At 44.4% G+C, this 20,896-nt stretch overlaps 2 protein-coding genes across 2 annotated transcripts; both read right to left on the reverse strand.

The window, feature by feature from the left end:
* Positions 1 to 12,402: 12,402 nt before the first annotated feature.
* On the reverse strand, positions 12,403 to 13,052 carry LOC145791981 (uncharacterized). The gene is made up of 2 exons (XM_082872446.1): positions 13,018 to 13,052; positions 12,403 to 12,934 (listed from the first exon to the last, which is right to left on the reverse strand). Exons 1-2 carry the CDS (start codon positions 13,050 to 13,052, stop codon positions 12,403 to 12,405), a joined length of 567 nt encoding a protein of 188 aa, XP_082728572.1.
* A 27-nt stretch (positions 13,053 to 13,079) lies between these two features.
* On the reverse strand, positions 13,080 to 14,458 carry LOC114285724 (protein FAR-RED ELONGATED HYPOCOTYL 3-like). Its single transcript, XM_082872447.1, has 3 exons — positions 14,216 to 14,458; positions 13,654 to 14,128; positions 13,080 to 13,414 (listed from the first exon to the last, which is right to left on the reverse strand). Exons 1-3 carry the CDS (start codon positions 14,456 to 14,458, stop codon positions 13,080 to 13,082), a joined length of 1,053 nt encoding a protein of 350 aa, XP_082728573.1.
* Between the last annotated feature and the right edge of the window lie 6,438 nt (positions 14,459 to 20,896).

Consider the following 20,896-nt stretch of genomic DNA (forward strand, 5'->3'; position numbering starts at 1 on the left):
AATGTGTGCGCGTAATTTGTCACAGTTACGTCAAGTACTTCTCAGTTACATTTGAAACCATGGCCGCGAATGTGTGCGCGTAATTTGTCACAGTTACGTCAAGTACTTCTCAGTCACATTTGAAAACATGGCCGTGAATGTGTGTGCGTAATTTGTTATAGTTACATCAAGTACTTCTCAGTCACATTTGAAACCACGGCCGTGAATGTGTGCGTGTAATTTGTCACAGTTATGTCAAGTACTTTTCAGACACACTAGTCACATCACAAACATACTGACATGCAATGTTACGTATTGCTATTGAATTACATATTCACATACATTTTCAGTGGGATCTTGCTTGTATATGAAATGTGAAATTTTCACTGGGTTCTTGCTTGTACTTTTCATTAGCCGGCATGTCTAACATTAGTCACAGTTGCGTCAAGTACTTCTCAGTCACATTTGAAACCATGGCCGTGAATGTGGGCGCGTAATTTGTCACAGTTACGTCAAGTACTTCTCAGTCACACTAGTCACATCACGAACATACTGACATGCAATGTTACGTATTGCTACTAAATTACATATTCACATACGTTATCAGTGGGATCTTGCTTGTATATGAAATGTGAATTTTTGGTGGCATTTTTTTTAGGAGGCACAATTAAAGGTACACCACAGAAAGGCTGCAAGGCGAAAGTGAACAGCAGTGAAGGGACTACAACTGGTAAAAGACGGCGATCTCAAACTTCGTCACAGAATGTGAACGCATTAAGGAAAAGCAGTGCCTGAAAAGGAAAGAAGCTGAAATATGAGCCTCAACACCGACTGAACAAACAACCAACATTTTGCTACCGTTCCAACATTGCTGGAATTGTGAAGCTGGTGGCAGCATCAAAACTGAAAGACGAGCATTTGCAACATCTTCAGAAAACACCGTTCTGGTTGCTGTTGGATGCGCCGATCTAAACCAACATGAATTCCAAAAATGCGATGACATTGTAATGAGGATCATTCAAACATTTGTTCCAGAGAAGTTGGCTTTCATGATTGGTGGTAAACACATTGAGTTAACGCGCATCGATATACAACTAATATTTGGAATTCAGGGTGGTAAGAAGAGTTTAGATGTGTCATATGGGCCAAGACTCCCGACTAACTTCATCCAACGAAGGTGTCCCAAAATAGCACGCGTAAACTTGAAGACCATTAAGGAACTGTTAATGGATGCATTACTCGGGAACACTACTTAGGATTACCAGGATGTAGCAAGGTTACTGTGTTTGTACTTGTGTGGGAAGTTATTCTTTGCTACTTTAGGCGAGACCATGGGATGGGGGTTCGTCCGGGTTGTAGAGGATTTAGAGAACATGAAGGCATATGATTGGGTTGGAGCAATCTGCACAACTTTGACGGAGTCAATTAAGAGATTTTACTCTAAGCCTGAGAAAGTTACTGGATGTGTTACTGCCCTACTTGTAAGTGCTCTGTTTTTTTGTTTTTCCCACAATATAATTTTGATTTTGTTTGGTAGCTTTGGCACGTGTATTTGTTTTGAAAAACTTTCATAGCTAATGTTTTTAACCCATGGTCACATAGTTTTGGATATGTGTGCACACCAACTTGATACAAGCAGATCGTGAAGATGGATTTCCGAGGTTTATGAAATGGAATATCAGCAAGTTGGTCACAAAGATAAGAGCAGTGGACATTGAGCAGCCAAATGATGTTGAAGTATGATTTTTTGTACTGTTAGAGTAAATATTATATGTGCCAATTTACTATTTTTGATTTTTGATTTTTAAATTGTTTGCAGGTTGTGGTAGGAGATCTGCACATCAGTCATTCTAAACGGCGCTTCACGAAGACGAAAGACGTTAAAGAAATTAGAGCAAAGGTCGAATGTTTAAATCGCAGTGGGGTTGGTGCTGAGAGTAATGATCAGTGTGCTCGGTGTGCATCTACGTTTGAAGAATACCAGAGAACACTGGTTAAAATTGGTGTGCTTGAGATAGAACTCCAATGTAAATCTGATGTCATATTTGCATTACAGACAGAACTGGCAACAATGAGGGCAGCGTATGAAGAAATATGTGGCAAGTTAGAACATGAAATCACAGTGAACAATAAGCAGAAGGAATGTGACATTGAAAGAATGAAGCAGCTAGTGGATGAACTTAATGACAAAAACGCGAAGCTCGTGGAACAGTTGGAGGAGTACGCAGTTGAATACACCCAAGCAGCTGTTGGTGTACAGGAGATGAAGCAAAGTACTGAGGAAATGTACCACTGTGAGGCAAACGTACTTGCCATTATGCCGTTGTCATCATCGTTTCCATCTGATGTGAATGAGAAGACAGAGTTACAAGGGGTGGATACTCATATGACCCCGATCAACGACATTGGACAAATGGTATGTGATGTGGATTTAATGGCTGGTATTAATCAAAACACTAGAACAACTACGTTGTAGAGCTCACTTGTGAGAAACATTGAAAAGAAGAATAGGAAGGAGCATAAACTGCCAGAGTATGAATATCCACTGGTTTTGGGGAGGCAGATGAAACCATCTGATAGTGGTGTGGTCAATGGGGGTGAGTGTGACAGTAAACAAGAAATGGAAGATGAGATCATTGAGGTTGACAACATTGCAGAACCAGATAAGACATTTTCTCGGTTCGACTTGACTAATCGTTTACCAATCTGGAAGTTGTTATCAACGCAAGAGAAAGACAAGCTTAAAGAAGCATATGAGAAAGGGGGTGAGAGGTAGGTTATGCAACTTGCTCTTACCATTATGCATTTGTACATGAATTTATTGTTCAAAAAATGTATTATAGTGCGCAACTCTGGACTGGACCGCATGTGTCTAACTCTGTGTCTTTCAATGACATACGGGCGATCGTTAAGGGGCTGACATTATGAGGCAATGTAAGTATGGTATTTCTAATTATTCGTCAAACTTCTGAAACTTCTTCACATAGAATGCAATTTACGTACATGTATACAAGGGAAGGAAAATAAAAATTGTTTTCTTTTTCACGTAGGTGATTGATACCTACACGGAAATGCTGATGTACGAGCAGCAGATGAAGGCGCCTAAATCCGCGTATGGAGAAGTGGTTTGGAAATACTCTTCTGATCCTGGGGAATGCTCGTGATCCTCTTCTGGTCACCTGAAAAGGAATAAACACTCCGATCGAGGGTGCCGGAATTAGCACTCCGACACACAAGTCAATCTCAACGCTCAAGGATGCTTGTATTCTAAGTTTAGCACAATAATTCTCACATATCTCCTTCTGGCTGATGTTTCTTCTATTTATATCTTTTCTTTTTGGGGCCTCGAGATTAGATCCATTTACCACCTCATATTCGGCACATTTTATAATAGACCGATTTTCACTCGGCCCTTTGCTTAATCGGTTATTTGGCCGAGTAGGGTTGGATTTGAGCTTTCGAGCCAATTGCCGAGTGCTTCGAATCTTGACTCTCCCAGATTTGACTATCCGGAATCTCTACGACTCCCAATTCTCGGCCCCCACAATTGCCCCCCAAGCACTCCACTAACAACAGTTAGCTGGAGTGTTTGGCTTCGAACTCGAAGAGTCAGAGCCAAAATTCGGCAGCTGACAGTATTCTAACGCAAATGTCTGTACACATGCTTCTCGATTATCATTTCAACTTCCCGCCTCTTCGTACACTTCTATTTATTGTGATTTAAAATTTCGACGTCTTTTCAAATGCATACACGCTTTTAGACACCCGTCACTGGACTGCCTTCCGAACTACCTCTGCAACTTCCTACTCTTCTCTATCTCCTTCGCCTCTTATAAGTTCTCTCCTTCTCTACTTTGTTTTTTGGCTTAGCATAATCCTATTGGCAGGAGGGAATGGCGAAACATTTAAATGATCTCCTCTCACCGGATAGAATTTCTGGCTTCCGACGTCATTTTTCCATTCTTGATAATGTCCGTCTGTCATTTGTGGCAGACGGTACCCTCGATATGGAGAGGGTTGATGAACCCACGATCATCTTCCCTCTTCTATCAATCGCAGAGGGTGGGGTCCGTTTCCCCCTTCACCCACTCCTTAGGGCCGTACTTTGCCATTGGGGGTTAATCCCTTCCCAATCCAACATCAAATTCTTTAGGATCGCGATGGGGATTATCGCACTAAACCACCGCCTTGGGCTTAACCTGGGCATTCCCGCTATTTGGCATTGCTATGCCTTGGCCAAGACTTTTGGTCGGCACGGGCGTTATTTCCTTAGGGCCAAAGACACCGACCATCAACTAGTGACTATGCTTTCCAGCTTTGGGATGCAAGTCAATGATGTTATGGTCGTCGTCCAAAGAAACTGGGAATTCAGCAATGGCGAGGATCGCCTTGATCGTATTCCTAGACGGAGGGGCGAACCAAGTGGCCGAGTATCTTCTTTATTTATTTACTTGTTATATTTATAAAACTTTATTTTTGGGGCCTCCTCATGGTTTTGCTTTTGCAAGAAACGATTTGAAGAAAGTCTTGACCTCGACTGACGACGCCGTCCTTTCAGAAATCAAGACTGCGCTCAAGTATTTTGGTCGATCGAGTCTTCAGAAGTAGGGGAGGGCGGCCCACGTTCTACTCCGCTACGAGCCGACTTATACGACCTTTTCGACGGCGAAAAATATCCCAATTCCGAAGGGTGAGGAGTTCTTTATCGCCCTTATCTTGACTGATTTCAAAAATTTGAAGCAACTCAGTTGCGAGGGATCAGATTCGGAGCGACCGGAAGTAGTTGAGGCCGCCGAGTCAGGCCAATCCAAAATTGAGGTTGACGAGGCTTTGAAGTTAGCATTTGAAGAAGCCGGCCTCAATTCAGCTGATCCTCTATCCACTTCGGGTTAAGAGGACCGTCCGTTTGGTGATATTTTTCACAGTCTGGAGGACCTTCCAGGCACATTCTCAGAAGATATGGCTGGGTTGAGCCTCACTAAACTTTCCAAGAAGGCGAACGCAGAAAGGATGGCTGCGCGGCGAAGGGCGGAGGAGATTCGGATTGTCGAATCTCAGTCCCAGTCCTCCTTGCCTGTTATTGATGGGACGAAAAAGAACGGAAGTACCGAGGTAGGACCTTTTGTGCAGACAAGTGTAGAAGCTGAGCAAAGGGTGGAGAAGTGCCCTGCCGATGTCGAGGTCGGCTTAGAAGAAGATCGTGCTGACAAACGCCCTCGTTTGGAGGAGTCGGATGTGATTGTACCTTTTGTTATTCAGCCCAAGATAAAAAATACGGCGATCTCCTCCGATGCTTCGGTAATCAAAGATCCAGCGGTTACACTCAGCTTGGCGACGTCCGTTTTACTGCCTGCTGACACGGCAGCTTTTTGGGTAAAGCCTGATCTGGTTGCAACTGGGTTGGCCGCGCAATCGGCTCTTTTGGTATAAATCTGGACTTTATCTTTTCTCTTTACGCAAATATTATTTTGTTCTTAACTTCCTGTTTTGTAGGCCGTCAGAAGGATAGTCGACATGAGCCGTCGCTATCACGATGCCATCGAGCTAATTGGCCATTTACAAGCGGAGGTTAAGGGCCAAAAAGAGTAGGGCACAGACAGAGGGCGCCCGTGCCGAGGTCGAGATGGAGAGAGCCCGCAATGCTGAAGAATTGAGATCAGTCGCCGAGAAGAGGGCAGATGCGAGCGACGACGCACTTAAATTGGCCGAGAAGGCGATCTTTAAATTGGAGGCTGGGTCGGAAGAGATGAAGGGGGCGAAGGAAACAGCCGACTTGAAGGCTTCCAACGCATTCGATGCTAGGAAAAAATCTACTTTTGATGAATATGTAAACGAAGTCCCCAAATTTGAGAATCGGGGATTTAAACACGGCTGACTCAAAGCCCTTGTTGCTGCTAATGTGACATTGGCTACGCCAATTCCATACGAACAAGTGGATGTTGAGCCGTTGGAGTCTGACTCCGAGGGCTAATTTGGGCGGCTCTTGTTTTTGTTTTAGGATTTGCATGTAATTTTTAGCTTTTTACAGTTTTTTGTTTAGTAATTTTCATATGTAAAATGGTTACAATTTGTGCCCAATTTACTTAATGAAAATTCATTTTGTACTTTGCTGTTACTAATGAACGGAATTGTTTGGTTGCTGTTTTGGATAAAACGTTTTGTATACTTGTCGACTAGATGATTAGGCCGTTTAGATAGTTAGGCCGTTTAAAAAGCCAAAAATCAGTACATGATGTGGCTGTGGCACATATCAATCGGCATGGAGCCAAGATGCTCGGCCGGTTAGATTAATAAATCTGCCTTTACCCCAGCCAATGCATGAACTCCAAGGCATTCATCTATAATTGTCGTTTAGATAGTTAGGCCATTTTAACAAGCCAAAAATTAGTGCATGAAGTGCATGTGGCACATGTCAATCGACATGGGGCCAAGATGCTCGACTGGTTAGATTAATAAATCTGCCCTTACTCCAGCCAGTGCATGGACTTCAAGACATTCTCTCATAATTGCCGTTTAGATAATTAGGCCGTTTTAACAAGCCAAAAATTAGTGCATGAAATGGCTGTGACACATATCAATCGGCATGGGGCCAAGATGCTCGGCTGGTTAGATTAATAAATATGCCCTTGCCTCAGCCAGTGCATGGACTTCAAGGCATTCTCCCATAATTGCTGTTTAGATAATTAGGCCGTTTTAACAAGCCAAAAATTAGTGCATGGAGTGGCTGTGGCACATATCAATCAGCATCCGTCGTTTGGAGACTGCCAAAAGCGTTAATAAAATTGCCTCGGGGTCGCTGCATACCTATGAATAAATGAGGTGAGTTCGCGCCAGTGGGTCCACTTATTCTTATTCAGACTCGATTTGAACTAGCTTGGGCTGAGGGCGAATGTCAAACAGACTATTCTTCAACAGCACAGGAGAGGGACGAACGCTGGTTGAGCTAGATACTGCGATGAATCGCAGTAGCGAGCCTGCGCGTACGGGAGGAAGGACACCCAAGGAAAGCGAAAAACGTCAACCTTCAAGCCGTCGAAGCAGATCAACCCGAAGAGAGAAGCATCAGCAGGGAAGCTCCCCACGACCACGACCGAGGAATGAGTTAGACGCGATGCCACGACCATTGAGTTTTGCGGTGTTCGTGGGGAATAAACCGATGACTGAAGTAGATTCCATCATCAATGATCCGGGTGTAGCGGTCGAGTTCGCTCGACAGATCTTTCCACCGGAAGTCCAACAATTGATGGTTGGACGACGAGATTTCGAAGTGTTTCGAGAAGGTATTCATGGGGCGGTGAAGGGGCTGTACACTTCCTACGAAGTCGGCATGCGTCTGCGCGGCGCGCGGTAGGAGATGGAGAAAATGGACGAATGGGTCCGCAGTTCGGAAGCTCGTGCGGAGAAAGTTGAGGGCGAGCTTAGGGAGCTTAAGAAGGTTAAAGTCACCAATCCGTATGCGGCGGGTCAATCTAACCCGATTGTGGACGACAGGGTAACCCAACGGCTATTGAGTCATGCCATCGCCGACTGAGATACGGCAAACATGTTTGCCGTAGAAAATGCGAGGGCCAAGGGTTACGAGCAGGGCTTCCATGCTAGTCGGAAGGTTGGGACCGACAAAACGAGACACTTGCTGAGGAGGTCTACCGATACGAGAATCGGGGTTTTAAGCATGGTTGGATCGCGGCTCTTCAGGCCGCGGAGGCTCTCCGAGCAAAGGGTGCTGATTCCAACTTATGTGGCCTGGATCATCGTGATTATTTGCCCTTTTCCGCCTTTGAAATTGAAAAGAGCGATGATGAGGGCGATGCCGAATAAAAATATTCGTTGGAATGTTTAAACGCGGATCGCGTCTAGAATTATGTGATTATTGGTTGGTCGAATAAAAAAGAATTTTATTTTCAATGTTTTGTTATAATTTTTGTTTGGCACACACGTGCTTGCATGTGTTTTATTATATACATGTTTGAATAAACGTGTTTGAGACGAGTAAATGGACATTGATCGGCCTGGTTTAATCGACATCATTGTGTTATGCACGGCCCGAAGGCTTAATTGGCCCAAAGACGTCATTCGTCGATGGGGCTTTGAATCCGGAGGCTTTAGCGGCCCAAAGACGTCATTCGCCGATGGGGCTCCGAATCTGGAGGCTTTAATCGGCCCAAAGACGTCATTCGCCGATAGGGTTCTGATTCCGGAGACTTTATTTGGCCAATCGTGATATCCACGAAGGGCGCTCCGAATCCAAAGGCTTTAACGGCCCAAAGACGTCATTCGCCGATGGGGCTCCGAATCCGGAGACTATTTGGCCAATCGTGATATCCACGAAGGGCGCTCCGAATCCGGAGGCTTTAATGGCCTAAATACGTCATTCGCCGGTGGGGCTCCGAATCTGGAGGCTTTAATCGGCCCAAAGACGTCATTCGCCGATGGAGCTCCGAATTCGGAGACTTTATTTGGCCAATCGTGATATCCATGAAGGGTGCTTCGAATCCGGAGGCTTTAACGGCCCAAAGACGTCATTCGCCGATGGGACTCCAAATCCGAAGACTTTATTTGGCCAATCGTGATATCCACGAAGGGCGCTCCGAATCCGGAGGCTTTAACGGCCCAAAGACGTCATTCGCCGGTGGGGCATCGAATCCGAAGGCTTTAATCAGCCCAAAGACGTCATTCGCCGATGGGGCTCTGAATCTGGAGACTTTATTTGGCCAGTCGTGATATCCACGAAGGGCGCTCCGAATCCGAAGGCTTTAACGGCCCAAAGATGTCATTCGCCGATGGGGCTTCGAATCCGGAGACTTTATTTGGCCAATCGTGATATCCACGAAGGGTGCTCCGAATCCGGAGGCTTTAACGGCCCAAAGACGTCATTCGCCGGTGGGGCTCCGAATCTGGAGGCTTTAATCGACCCAAAGACGTCATTCGTCGATGAGGCTCCAAATCTGGAGACTTTATTTGGCCAATCGTGATATCCACGAAGGGCGTTCTGAATCCGAAGGCTTTAATCGGAACATTTTTGAACTAGATTCTATAGTAGGTGAAATTCCAAGGTCGTGGCAGACTCCTTCCTGACATGTCTTTAAGCTGATATGCCCCTACTCCAACGATCGAATAGAGCCATCCCAGTTAGGACCCAATTTTCTATCGGCCGATTTCCTGTTAGTTGGGAGCACCTTCTTCAGGACCAACTCTCTTGGTGTGTAGCGGCGCAGCTGAACGCGTTGATTATACGACTTTGCCAGCTGCTGCTGGTACCGTGCCATGAACGTAAGGGCTCGGTCTCTTCGTTCTTCGATTAGAATCAAATCCAAAGCCAGCATCATGTTGTTTCGGCCCGTATAAAAAACTTGTGACTTGAGTGTCAGGTGGCCGATCTCCAGGGGTAAGATTGCCTGGGTTCCAAAGCATAGGGCAAACGGCGTTTCTCCAGTCGATCTTCTCGGTGTAGTTCGATGAGCCCACAGTACACTCGGTAATCCTTTGACCCATTTGCCTTTGGCTTTCTCCAGCCTCTTCTTGATGCCATTCGGCTTGGCCATTGCTTTGGGGGTAAGCCGGCATAGAAAAGTAAGGCTGAATACCATATTTGCTGCACAACTCTTGGTATATGCCACAATCAAACTGGGTGCCGTTGTCTGAGATAAGAGCTCTGGGAATGCCGAATCGTGTTATGATGTTCCTCCACATAAAGCGCTTAACGTCAGCATCTCGAATGTGTGTTAATGCCTCCGCTTCGACCCATTTCGTGAAGTAATCTGTTGCGATGATCAGGTATCACTTGTTCCCTGGGGCCCTCGGCAATGGTCCTACGATATCAAGCTCCCACTGGGCGAACGGCCAAGGACTTGTGATAGAGTTCAACTCTTCAACAGGTAGATGGTTTAACGGGGAGAATTTCTGGCACTGTTCACACTTTTTTGCATAACACTCGGCGTCCGCTCTCATTGTCGGCCAATAATACCCCTGCGTTATAGCTCGATGGGCCAAAGAGCGTCCGCCAGAATGGGCACCACAACTGCCTTCGTGTATCTCAGTCAGAAGCTCCCCGACTTTGTCTGGGTGCACACATTCCAAATATGGGCCAAAGAGTGACTTTTTATAAAGCCTTCCTTGCAGATCCAAGTAGTATCGCATGGCTTTGTTTCACAGCTTGTGTGCTTCTTTCTTGTCCTCTGGGAGTTATTCAGAAGATAGGAATGCAATAATGGGATCCATCCAATTTGGTGCAGATTCTATAACGCTGATTTGGACTTCTTCCGAAGGGCCAATGCTTGGCTCTGGGATGAATCGTACTTCGATGGTCCGTTTAATCTCTGAGTTGATTGCCGAGGCTAGGCAAGCCAAGGCATCTGCATGGGTGTTCTGATCACGTGTTATCTGGTTCAACTCATGATGGTCAAATTTTGCCAACAGGGAATTGACCGTTTTCATATAGGCCGCCATACGGTCATTTCTTGCCCCGTACTCCCCCTTTAGCTGATTGATCACCAGTTTTGAGTCACAAAACACAAGCAGACGCCAAGCACCCAGAACATGCGCATTCCGCAAACCGGCTAAAAGGGCTTCATATTCGGCTTCGTTATTTGATGCTTCGAAGCCGAGCTTGACGGCCTGCTTAATTATTGCGCTGTCGGGGGTCATGATTATAACTCCAGCTCCACTGCCCTACTGATTGGACGATCTATCACAATACAACTGCCAGATGTCCCCAACATAAATCTTCTAGTTCGGCTTCGGTCGAATTTCATCTGACTTGAAGTCGGCGACATCAGACTTGAAGTCGACAAGGCCCCCAGTGAATTCGGCGATAAAGTCGGCAAGCACTTGTCCCTTGATTGAGGTTCTGGGTAGAAATTGAATATCGTACTGGCCAAGTTCCAAAGCCCACTTTGAAATACGTCCAGATGCTTCCGCACTGCGTAGTAGTGATCGGAGGAGATAATCTGTTAGCACCCCAATGCTATGCCCCAAGAAGTAATGCATGAGCTTCCTTGCTGCCATAACAAGGGCTAGGTTGAGCTTTTCCAGCGGAAGGTAGCGTGTTTCGGCGTCAACCATTGCCTTGCTCACATAATACACTGGCCGCTGCTCCCCTAGCTCTTCCTTTATCAATACGACGCTGACGGCTCAGTCAGAAACTGCCAGGTACAAAATGAGTGGGTCGCCAGCAGAGGGTGTTGTCAGGAGTGGTACTGAGCGAAGGTAGGTCTTCAGGCCGTTGAAAGTGGCTTCGTATTCGGCGGACCATTCAAAAGCCTTGCCCTGCCGTAATGTATGAAAGAATTGTCGGTAGCGATCTGTGGACCGACTGATAAACCTGTTGAGTGCGGCAGCCATTCCCATCAACTTTTGAACCTCCTTTACTGAACGAGGGGAACCGAGCTCCAGGATTGCTGTGATTTACCTTGGGTTGGCTTCGATTCCTCTGTGGTTGACAATGTAGCCCAAGAATTTGCCAGAGCCGATGCTAAACGCACATTTGGAAGCGTTCAACTTCATTTCATATTTGCGTAGGATGCCGAATGTCTCTTCCAGATCGACTATATGATCTACTCTTCTTTAGACTTGACCACCATATCGTCAATGTACACTTCCATAGTTTTGCTGAGTTTCTCTTTGAACATGGTGGTGACCAATCTCTGGTAGGTTGCCCCTGCATTCTTCAACCCAAAAGGCATTACCTCATAGCAATAGGTTCCTCTTGGGGTGAGGAATGCAGTTTTCTCTTGGTCCTCCGGATGCATAGTGATTTAATGATAACCTCTATAGGCATCAAGGAAGCTCATACGCCGATGGGAAAATAGGAATGTGAATGTGTTTGTGTAAATGATATTGCCAAATTTAATGTGATTGCGAATGGGTAGCTGTATGTGAATGTGAACGTATAGGTGAATGTGAATGAGAAGGTGATAAGGAATCTTGGTTAGCTTTGACAATTTAATATGTCAAGAATTTGCAGTAATTTAACATTGACTAACTGGTTGCACAAGAACCTGTCAGACGGAGACAATAACAACACCATCTATGTTACAAAATAAATGTCTTCTCACATACAAGGCCAGCGTGCAACACATTTTGTCTAACGTATTTTGCAGGTCTGAAACATACGTTTGCATAACCAAATAAATAAACATGTACCACTAACATATGAATGAGACAGTGTGAAAGAAAAAATAGCTGAATAATCAATTGTAAACAGTGTCTTCACTTATTAAAATCTGTCATCAATTGGCTTCGATACATGCTACTACGTTAATACGATACTGCTGTTCAAAATAGGTTACAAAAGTTACTGCTAAATGCCTATTACTAAATTTGTTCTTTACATGTCTTTCGGTTGTGGTTGCCCATGCGGCCACATCAACCACACCTAATCTGACTTAGTTTCTCTCCCCGAGATGGTATTCGATTTTTCTTGGGTCACCCTGGAGGACGTTTAACTGCCGGTGGATATATAATGAAGTCGTCTTCCGAGAAGGAGGGTTTGTCAACTGTTGGTATTGGCTGAATGTATCCAGAATAAGGGACTTTATACTGATCGACAGTGAAAAATTGTTCAACAAATGTACTGAAATCCCTTCCACTACTCTGTATTGCAACCACCGCATGTGCACATGGGAATTCGTTCAATTGCCACTGGAAGCAAGAACATGAACGCTTGCCAACGTCTACCAACACTGTTGGAAATGAATTGACCTCATATATGTCTTCATTTGACTGGCTAACAATCCATGTGCAACCATTGGAGTACGCCTCCCTAATACGGCTTTCCATTTTCGGACAAAGTAACCCATTCCAATTAGTAGCCAAAACTTTACGCTCAACCCTCATAGTCATTATTTGATTTCTGAGTGTATCAACCAACCTTGTGATTAGATAATTACGCGCATCAAGTATCCATTTATTAAACGATTTTGCAGCGTTCGAGGTCATCTCCTCATACCATTTGCCCCTGTTCACATTATGAAAACATAATGGAAATGTTATTACATATTGGGTACTTGCAATGTTAGCACGTGTAAGTCTCGTATGAACCTGAGATATGCGTTGGCCCAATGCTTCGGTGGCATATCTTCTAAGAAATTATTTATTCCAGATCATCCTGTTCCTTTTAGCTTTGTCCAATGCTGCTGAAATGAAGCCTCGGTTGGAGCATATGCACATTCACGCAACTTGGTCATTAAACCAAAACGTACACGGTTGTCAACCCATCGTAATTTGTCCCTCAAATTTGCTTGGAGATGTTGTAAGCAGTACGCATGGTGTGTATATGGGAAAACAGCAGGCAAGGATTCAAGCAGCCCAATATTACAGTCGGATACGAAAGTTAATGTGCGAGTACTACTAACAACCTTTGTCAATTGCTGTAAAAACCAAGTCCAATTTGTAGTTGTTTCAGAGTCAACAATAGCAAAAGCTAATGGGAATAAACCTGGGAGATTTAACAGGTTTACCGTTAGATGAAATATTTTTAACAAAGTTTACATCCACATTAACAATTGTTCACAATTCGAATCACACCACACACAATGTTAGTAAAATAACATTAAATTGGAAACAATCTTCCAATTGGTGATCACCCACTACAGTAGTGGACTAAAAAAAAAAGGTTAGCCACAATGTAATGCATTACTATATGGAAGTATGAAGAAATCATCGTAAGAGACATACCTTTGTTGCCATCCTTCCCCGTCGCTGCAAGCAAATTGCCTTTAAATCTCCCTTTTAAAAAAGTGCCGTCAAGAAACAATATTGGGCAGATATGGTTGAATCTGTCGATGCAAGCTTTGAATGAAATGAAGAACCGCTTAAATCGGCCAGTAGACTGCTCAAAATCCAAGTTGACATAACTCCCAGGGTTATAATGCATAACCGTATCCGCATACCACCTAAGTTGATCAAATAAAATATGATAGTCACCATACACTTGATCTTTTGCCTTCTCCACACCTAACCATGCTATGTGGTAACTAACATTAAGGTCGTACTCCTTTTTAAGGTCAAACATGATGTCAGTGGGACGTGTAAGCGGCTTATCATGTAACCGATCACCAATAACATTGCAAACCAATTTAGAGTTAAGTCTGTTATTCTTCCCAGTGCGAACAACAGCACCACAACTATGCAAGTTGTTCAACCTCTTCAACTAAAAATAACCATTGCATGTTTGAACCCTTCCATGTATCAACCATGAACACCCTTTTTGCTCTCGCAACGTGCACACTGCTGTAACCCGCACTGAATCACTTTTAACAAATTTGAAGTCAAACCCACACTCAATAACATATTTGGACAAAACCAAACGGAAAGCAGCAACACCCCCTTCGAAACATTGGCCTACATGACTAATGACGTGTGACCAATCAACTGTCATCAACATTTTCTCATTATGGCGACAATAATTGGGCAACAAATCTACGCTAGGTTGGGGACCTGTAAATGGTTCACTGTGAGGATCCAGTTGATTTGCAGACATAGTCCCACTGTAACAAGCCCGCGGGGGGACCTCGCTACAGCTCGGACTCGACTTTTCGTAGTCACGGTTCTAAGTCTGAACCAAAGAGTCCAAATCCGGCAAATCGTTTTGAGAAAACAGATTTTTGAAAGAAGTGCCAAACATGGACTGCTTTGCCAGATACAGAGTCGCCACCTAAATATTTTATTTTGGGAAATTTAGGAAACCCTGACTCGGTGCCAAAAGGCCACGTGTCCGTCATCACCAAAGTTGCCTCGGCTCGGGAACTTGGGTACGATTGGGGAAGGTCACTTCGTGAGCACCCCTGCTCGCCCGGTCATAGACCGGCCTCTACTAACCATGATATCAATTTTTGAAAACATTGTGAATTCTTATTCCGGTTATTAGCCTAGGTTACTATGTGATGCACACAGCATATAAGTATAGACTGGATCGCCCGAATTGGAACAAAACATTTCATGCTTGTTTATTTGAAAGATGATTTGCTACTCGCAAGTAGGCTTAAAATGTAGATTTTACCACCCGCAGGTGGGTTTAGAAAAGATGATTTTGCCACTATCTAGTGGGCTTAAAACAAACAGTCGATGATTTATTCCAATCTAAACAACTCAACCTTCACCCACAGGCATTCAGGCAGATATATCACATAAGCACATAACCTCATGGTAAGCATGCTATTCATGGCAGTCACTCACACGCATGCGAGGATGCTAAAGCATAGAACTTACCGAGTACTCCAAGCCAAAATAGGAACTACATTAGAAATCATGCATGATCCTAAGTATACAAAAATGCTTAATGCAACACATGCAAAATGCAACTATAGTAGGCTCGGCTATTCTAAGATGGCATATGAAATGCTACAACTAACATGTATTCAACTTGGAATTGAAAATACAATGCAGTTAGTATGATGCGCCGAGCCCGGTGCATGCAAAACAGATGAATGATGCAAACATGCTGTTATACTGTATGCTAATTTAAACATGCCCTAATCTAACCATCATAAGCGGATAAATAAAAGGGAGAAAGACGTGGGGTTGGAAGACATACATCACACTCACGCACACTTATTACAGTTGTGCCCTCACTCGGAGGGTCCGAATAAATAATACAGTCCAAATATTACAGTCCCCAAAATAAAAGAATATTACAGTCCAAAATATTACAGAATTCTAATTAATTAATGAATTAACTAGAAAGAAAATAAACCGGCGTGCAAGCCAGGGACTGCCTTGCTTCTGGTGGATGATGCATGTCCGGACTGTCTTGCGCGGAAATCCACCGGAATGCCCCAATTAGCCTCTGTTTACACCTGTTATTTTTTGAAAAGCGTGCCAAGTCCCGGAAAGTTGCTGATTCCTGATTTTGCTGCAACAGAGAGCAAGAAAGGGGCATAGCAATGTATTTGCACAAATATATGCATGTCTCAATCCTCGTGCCACCAATCACGCATACCGAGGCATGATGGCAGAGGAGTCAAAATGCACAACTCAATATAGGATGAATACACATGAAACTACAGCTAAAACCTAACTCCATCATGGATAATCCGGAGTGTCGGTGACTGGGGAATTGAGACACATTCCGTCACTCGGAGTACGAAACATACCTCGTTTCCCGTGCCCGGGCTAACTCATATTCCGGACACGATGCAATATGCATGATATGCATGAAATGCAATTAAGATACAACCTAGTATATATTATGCTATGGAATGAAATGCCTTGAAATGCGTGCACGCAGGCACGCAAACCGAGAAAATACAGAATGCTATGAAAATGCGGTGCCTCGAAATGCGTGCACACGGGCAAGCAAACCGAGACGATGATATGTGTCTCGAAATATGTGCACGCGAGCGCGCAAACCGAGACGATGATATGTGTCTCCAAGTACGTGCACGCGGGCACGCAAACTGAGGCAATGATATGTGTCTCGAAGTACGTGCATGCGGGTACGCAAACCGAGGCAATGATATGTGTCTCGAAGTACGTGCACGCGGGCACGCAAACTGAGGCGATGATATGTGCTATGAAGTACGTGCACGCGGGCACGCAAACCGAGGCAATGATATGTGTCTCGAAGTGCGTGCATACGGGCACGCAAACCGAGGCGATGATATGTGTCTCAAAATACGTACACACGGGCACGCAAACCGAGGCGATGATATGTGTCTCGAAATGCGTGCACACGGGCACGCAAACTGAGGCGATGATATGTGTCTCGAAATGCGTGTACACGGGCACGCAAACCGAGGCAATGGCGAAATACTGTGAAAATGAGGTGCTTCGAAATGCGTGCACATGGGCACGCAAACCGAGGCAATGGCAGAATGATGTAATGACATGGAAAATGATAAATGGACTTATACCAACATGAGAGAGCCTCAGCCGCACTCACATAAGATGCCGTCGGATAAAAAAGAAGTGCCTCGAAATGCGTGCACGCGGGCACGCAAACCGAGGTAATGATGAAATGTGATGAAATGACAAATGGGCTTATACCAACATGAGTGAGCCTCAGCCACACTCACATCGTATGCCGATAGCAGAAAATGAGGTGCCTCGAAATGCGTGCACACGGGCACGCAAACCGAGGCAATGCAAAAATATGATGAAATGACATGGAAATGACAAATGGGCTTATACCAACATGAGTGAGCCTCAGCCACGCTCACATAGGATGCCGTCGGATAAAAAAAGAAGTGCCTCGAAATGCGTGCACACGGGCACGCAAACCGAGGTAATGATGAAATGTGATGAAATGACAAATGGGCTTATACCAACATGAGTGAGCCTCAGCCACACTCACATCGGATGCCGTCGGATAAAAATGAAGTGCCTCGAAATGCGTGCACACGGGCACGCAAACCGAGGCAATGATGAAATGCAATGAAATATGGCAAAAATGATATGCAAGCATGCTAATGGAATTTCAGCAACAAAATACGGGGGAAAACAGTCCCGAAATGAAGCGAAATGACATGAAATGCAAGGAAATGCCCCGAAATGCAACGTAAGGCACCCGAAATGGCCTATAGCTATGCCAAACAGGCACAATATGGACATGCAATGCAAAGAAAGAAGCTAGACAGTCCCAAAAGATGCACTTTCACAGTTATGAACATGGCCAAACAGCAAGTATAGGTATGGCAAAAATAGCATGCAAGAATAGGGGCCAAAAGAAGGGTAATGAAGCAAGTGGTATAAGAAAAACCCAAACTGAAAAATTTCCTTCTACAACACTGAAGATGGACCAAAAATATGAACATTTACCGTATATGGCAGCCTCAAAATCAGTATACAAACATGATAGAAATGTGATGCAAAATAAGGCTCAACAATGGCTATAACATGAAGTATACAAAATATTCACCAAACAGAAAAAAAGTGTGAATGAAACATGAAGTATAGGCCAAAATAAGACCACTTTCAGTTCGGACCAAGGTCCAAAAACAGAAGCAAAGAGGGTTGCCAATTTATGCAAAAATGGGGCCAAATAAGGGATATAACTACAAGTGACACATGGAGACACCAAAAAATGTTGAGCCCTTCTCCAATGTTGAAGAGGGGTTCAAAATAAGCCTCATATCAGTTTATAACATGCTCAAAAACAGATTTCTCATGGGCCAAAAATAGCATGCAAAATCATGACACATAAGAGGATCAATGAAGCAAGTGTATTATGGAGGACTCAAACAGGGTTGAGCCCTTCATGAAAAGTGAAGATGAGCTCAAAAGAGGGCCCTTTTCAGTTAGGACCGGAGCTTGAAACAAAAAGCAAATGGGGCTTAGGAATAGATCAAGAAAAAGGGTCAAAAGGGTAAAAGTGTTACTTACCCTTGAAGATTCAAACTTTTGTTGCTTCTTGGATGGATTTGCAGCTTCTTTAGCCTTCAAGAATCCTTCCTTGTTGCTGGAAATGAGATGGTGGTGGTAGAGCTTGGTGGTGTAGAAGGAATGATGGTTAGGGGCTTAGGGTTTTTTGAAGAATTGAGAAGGAAGAAGATGGAGTTGGCTATGGAAGCTTGAAGGAGAGTTTTTCTAACCCCTCTAATGCATGTTGGCAGCTGGTTATATGGACCAAAAGGAGGGTGTAAAGGTAGGGCATAAAGGAGAGCAAAATTCCCCCAAAAGGGTCCCCCCGGATGTAGATATTTTTGGGAGAAAACCAAGGCACAGCTGGAATGCACTCAACCTGAAGAAGCAGGCCGGCCTATCACTTTTGTTGCAGGTGGCCGGCCGGCCACTTAACATAGCCGGCCGGCTAGGTCAAAGAAAAAAATGGCCGGCCGGCCAGAAAAAATGGCCGGTCACCCCCTAGGATGAAGCCCCAGAAGTTAGCTTTCCAATGGCGCAAACCTTGCATTAAAATTCCTCCTGTAGAAAAAGTTATGCCCCTTTCCGTGAAGCCGCGCAGATTCAGTCCAAGCGGACTTCAACCAACCACATCTCTCCCCCCCCAGACTTGGACTTGGGAGATTCTTGAGTGCAAAATGAAGCCCCGGAAGTAAGCTTTCCAATGGTTGTGGCCTCATATCTTAATTCCTCTTGTGCAAAGAGTTACGCCCGTTTCGGTGAAGCCGCGCAGCTTTTTCTCCTTCCCGGATTCATGCTGAACCACTTTTGACCAAAAAGGAGTTGGCTTTTCGGCAAAATTACTAGCCTCCCACCAACTTTTGGTGTCCTCTCATGTGTGTAGATCACATATATGTGGTTTGGGGTTGGCAACAGTGACTCCAGGGTGTTCAACATTGCATTTGAAGAGGAGGGGCAAAAATGGAAAGAAAAATTAATGGCCGGCCATAAACTTTTAGGGTCCTCCCAAGTGTGTACATCACATATATGTGGTTCAAAGTTCAAGAAAGTGGGCCCAAGGTGTTCAACATTGGCCCGGAAGAGGAGGGGCAAAAATGGAAATAACAATTAATGGCCGGCCATGACTTTTTTGGGTCCTCCAAGGTGTGTAGATCACAGTTATATGGTTGAAAGTTGGCAACACTACCCCTAGGGTGTTCAACATTAGCCCGGAAGTTGGAAAAACGGGCGCCGGGAGGCTCCGGAGGAGAGATAACTGGTTGCTGCAACAATTACTAGCCTCCCACCCTTCAGTGACCTTCCTAGTGATAAAATAGAGGTACCTGCCAAAAATGAACGAAAATCGATGCAAAACGAATGTTCGGGGGCCAAAACACGCAGTTTGGGGCCCCGGAAACTGCCCGTTAAACACCGAAAGTGGCGTTCGGCCACGAAGTGGGTTTCTCAGACCCCAGTGTCCCTCAAAAGGGAGAAAATAAGATGTATGCCAAAAAATCAGAGCAAACGGAGATGGTTAGGCGGTCCCGAACCGAGGCACACGGCCTGACGGCTCCGAAAACCGGAAACCGGGCTCCGAAATGGGAAAAATGGCCTACGGCCACCAAATGTAGCCCACGGGCACTGAGAGATAGTCTACGGGACCTCTCCCTTCCCTCAGGAAAAGAAACAGAGAAAACCGAGTCTGGTTCGCAAACCGAGACAAGGCACAGAAGAGGGTTCGGAAATCCGGAGGCGGGGCTCGCAGCCAAGACTCTGAAACTTTGAACGAGCACATTATGCAATATCACCAAGTGCTTAACTGGTGACGTCTGAGTCTCAAGGTCGGTCAAAAATGGGGTGTCTACACCCACTGAATTGAGTACCTCGATTCAAATCAACCACCTCACTTTGCGAGTCAATCGCAACGTTGATATGGGTAACGCCAATGGACCTTGCAATGGAAAACATCATTACATATCATGACTTGGTTCTTGTGACACAGTAATTTGTAAGATATTGAAATCGATGATGGTGTCACATTCACCCACCTATCACATAAATTTTGTATCAATTGTTTTAATGTCAATCCATTAACACCCCTGACAGCAACCGTGGATGAACCGAAGGTGCAAAAAAGCATGATGTCCATCTCTTGCACTACAAAATGAATGAAACATTAACCGTGGCATACATTCTACAAAAAACAAAATAACAAAGCATGAAAGATATGTGACATGAGATCAAATGTGAACGCCATAACATCGACATCGTACAACATGGTCCAACCCACATTTAGTCACAATCAATCACATTCAATTTCATATGTGAACAATGACAACCCAAATTAAATAACATCACAAAAAGAAGTTAGATTAACATTAATATACATTCTAATAAATTCCATCAACCGATACATTCAATTGTAAAAAATAGAAACCAAAAAGTTTGCGAAACGAAATGTGACACATATGTCCACAGTAAATATAAGAATCAGACAACATAATACAAAAACCATGCTCATGTCCATGTGTATGTGAGTTACATTCACATACATTCCAATAATATCCATAGACAAGCAAATATGACATTGAGAAGGAAAAAAAAAATGAAGCCCAATAATTTTGTGATTCGTAATGTGACA

Source organism: Camellia sinensis, chromosome 5, assembly GCF_055761805.1.
Source record: "Camellia sinensis isolate YWXY chromosome 5, ASM5576180v1, whole genome shotgun sequence".
In the NCBI taxonomy this organism is placed as follows: domain Eukaryota; kingdom Viridiplantae; phylum Streptophyta; class Magnoliopsida; order Ericales; family Theaceae; genus Camellia; species Camellia sinensis.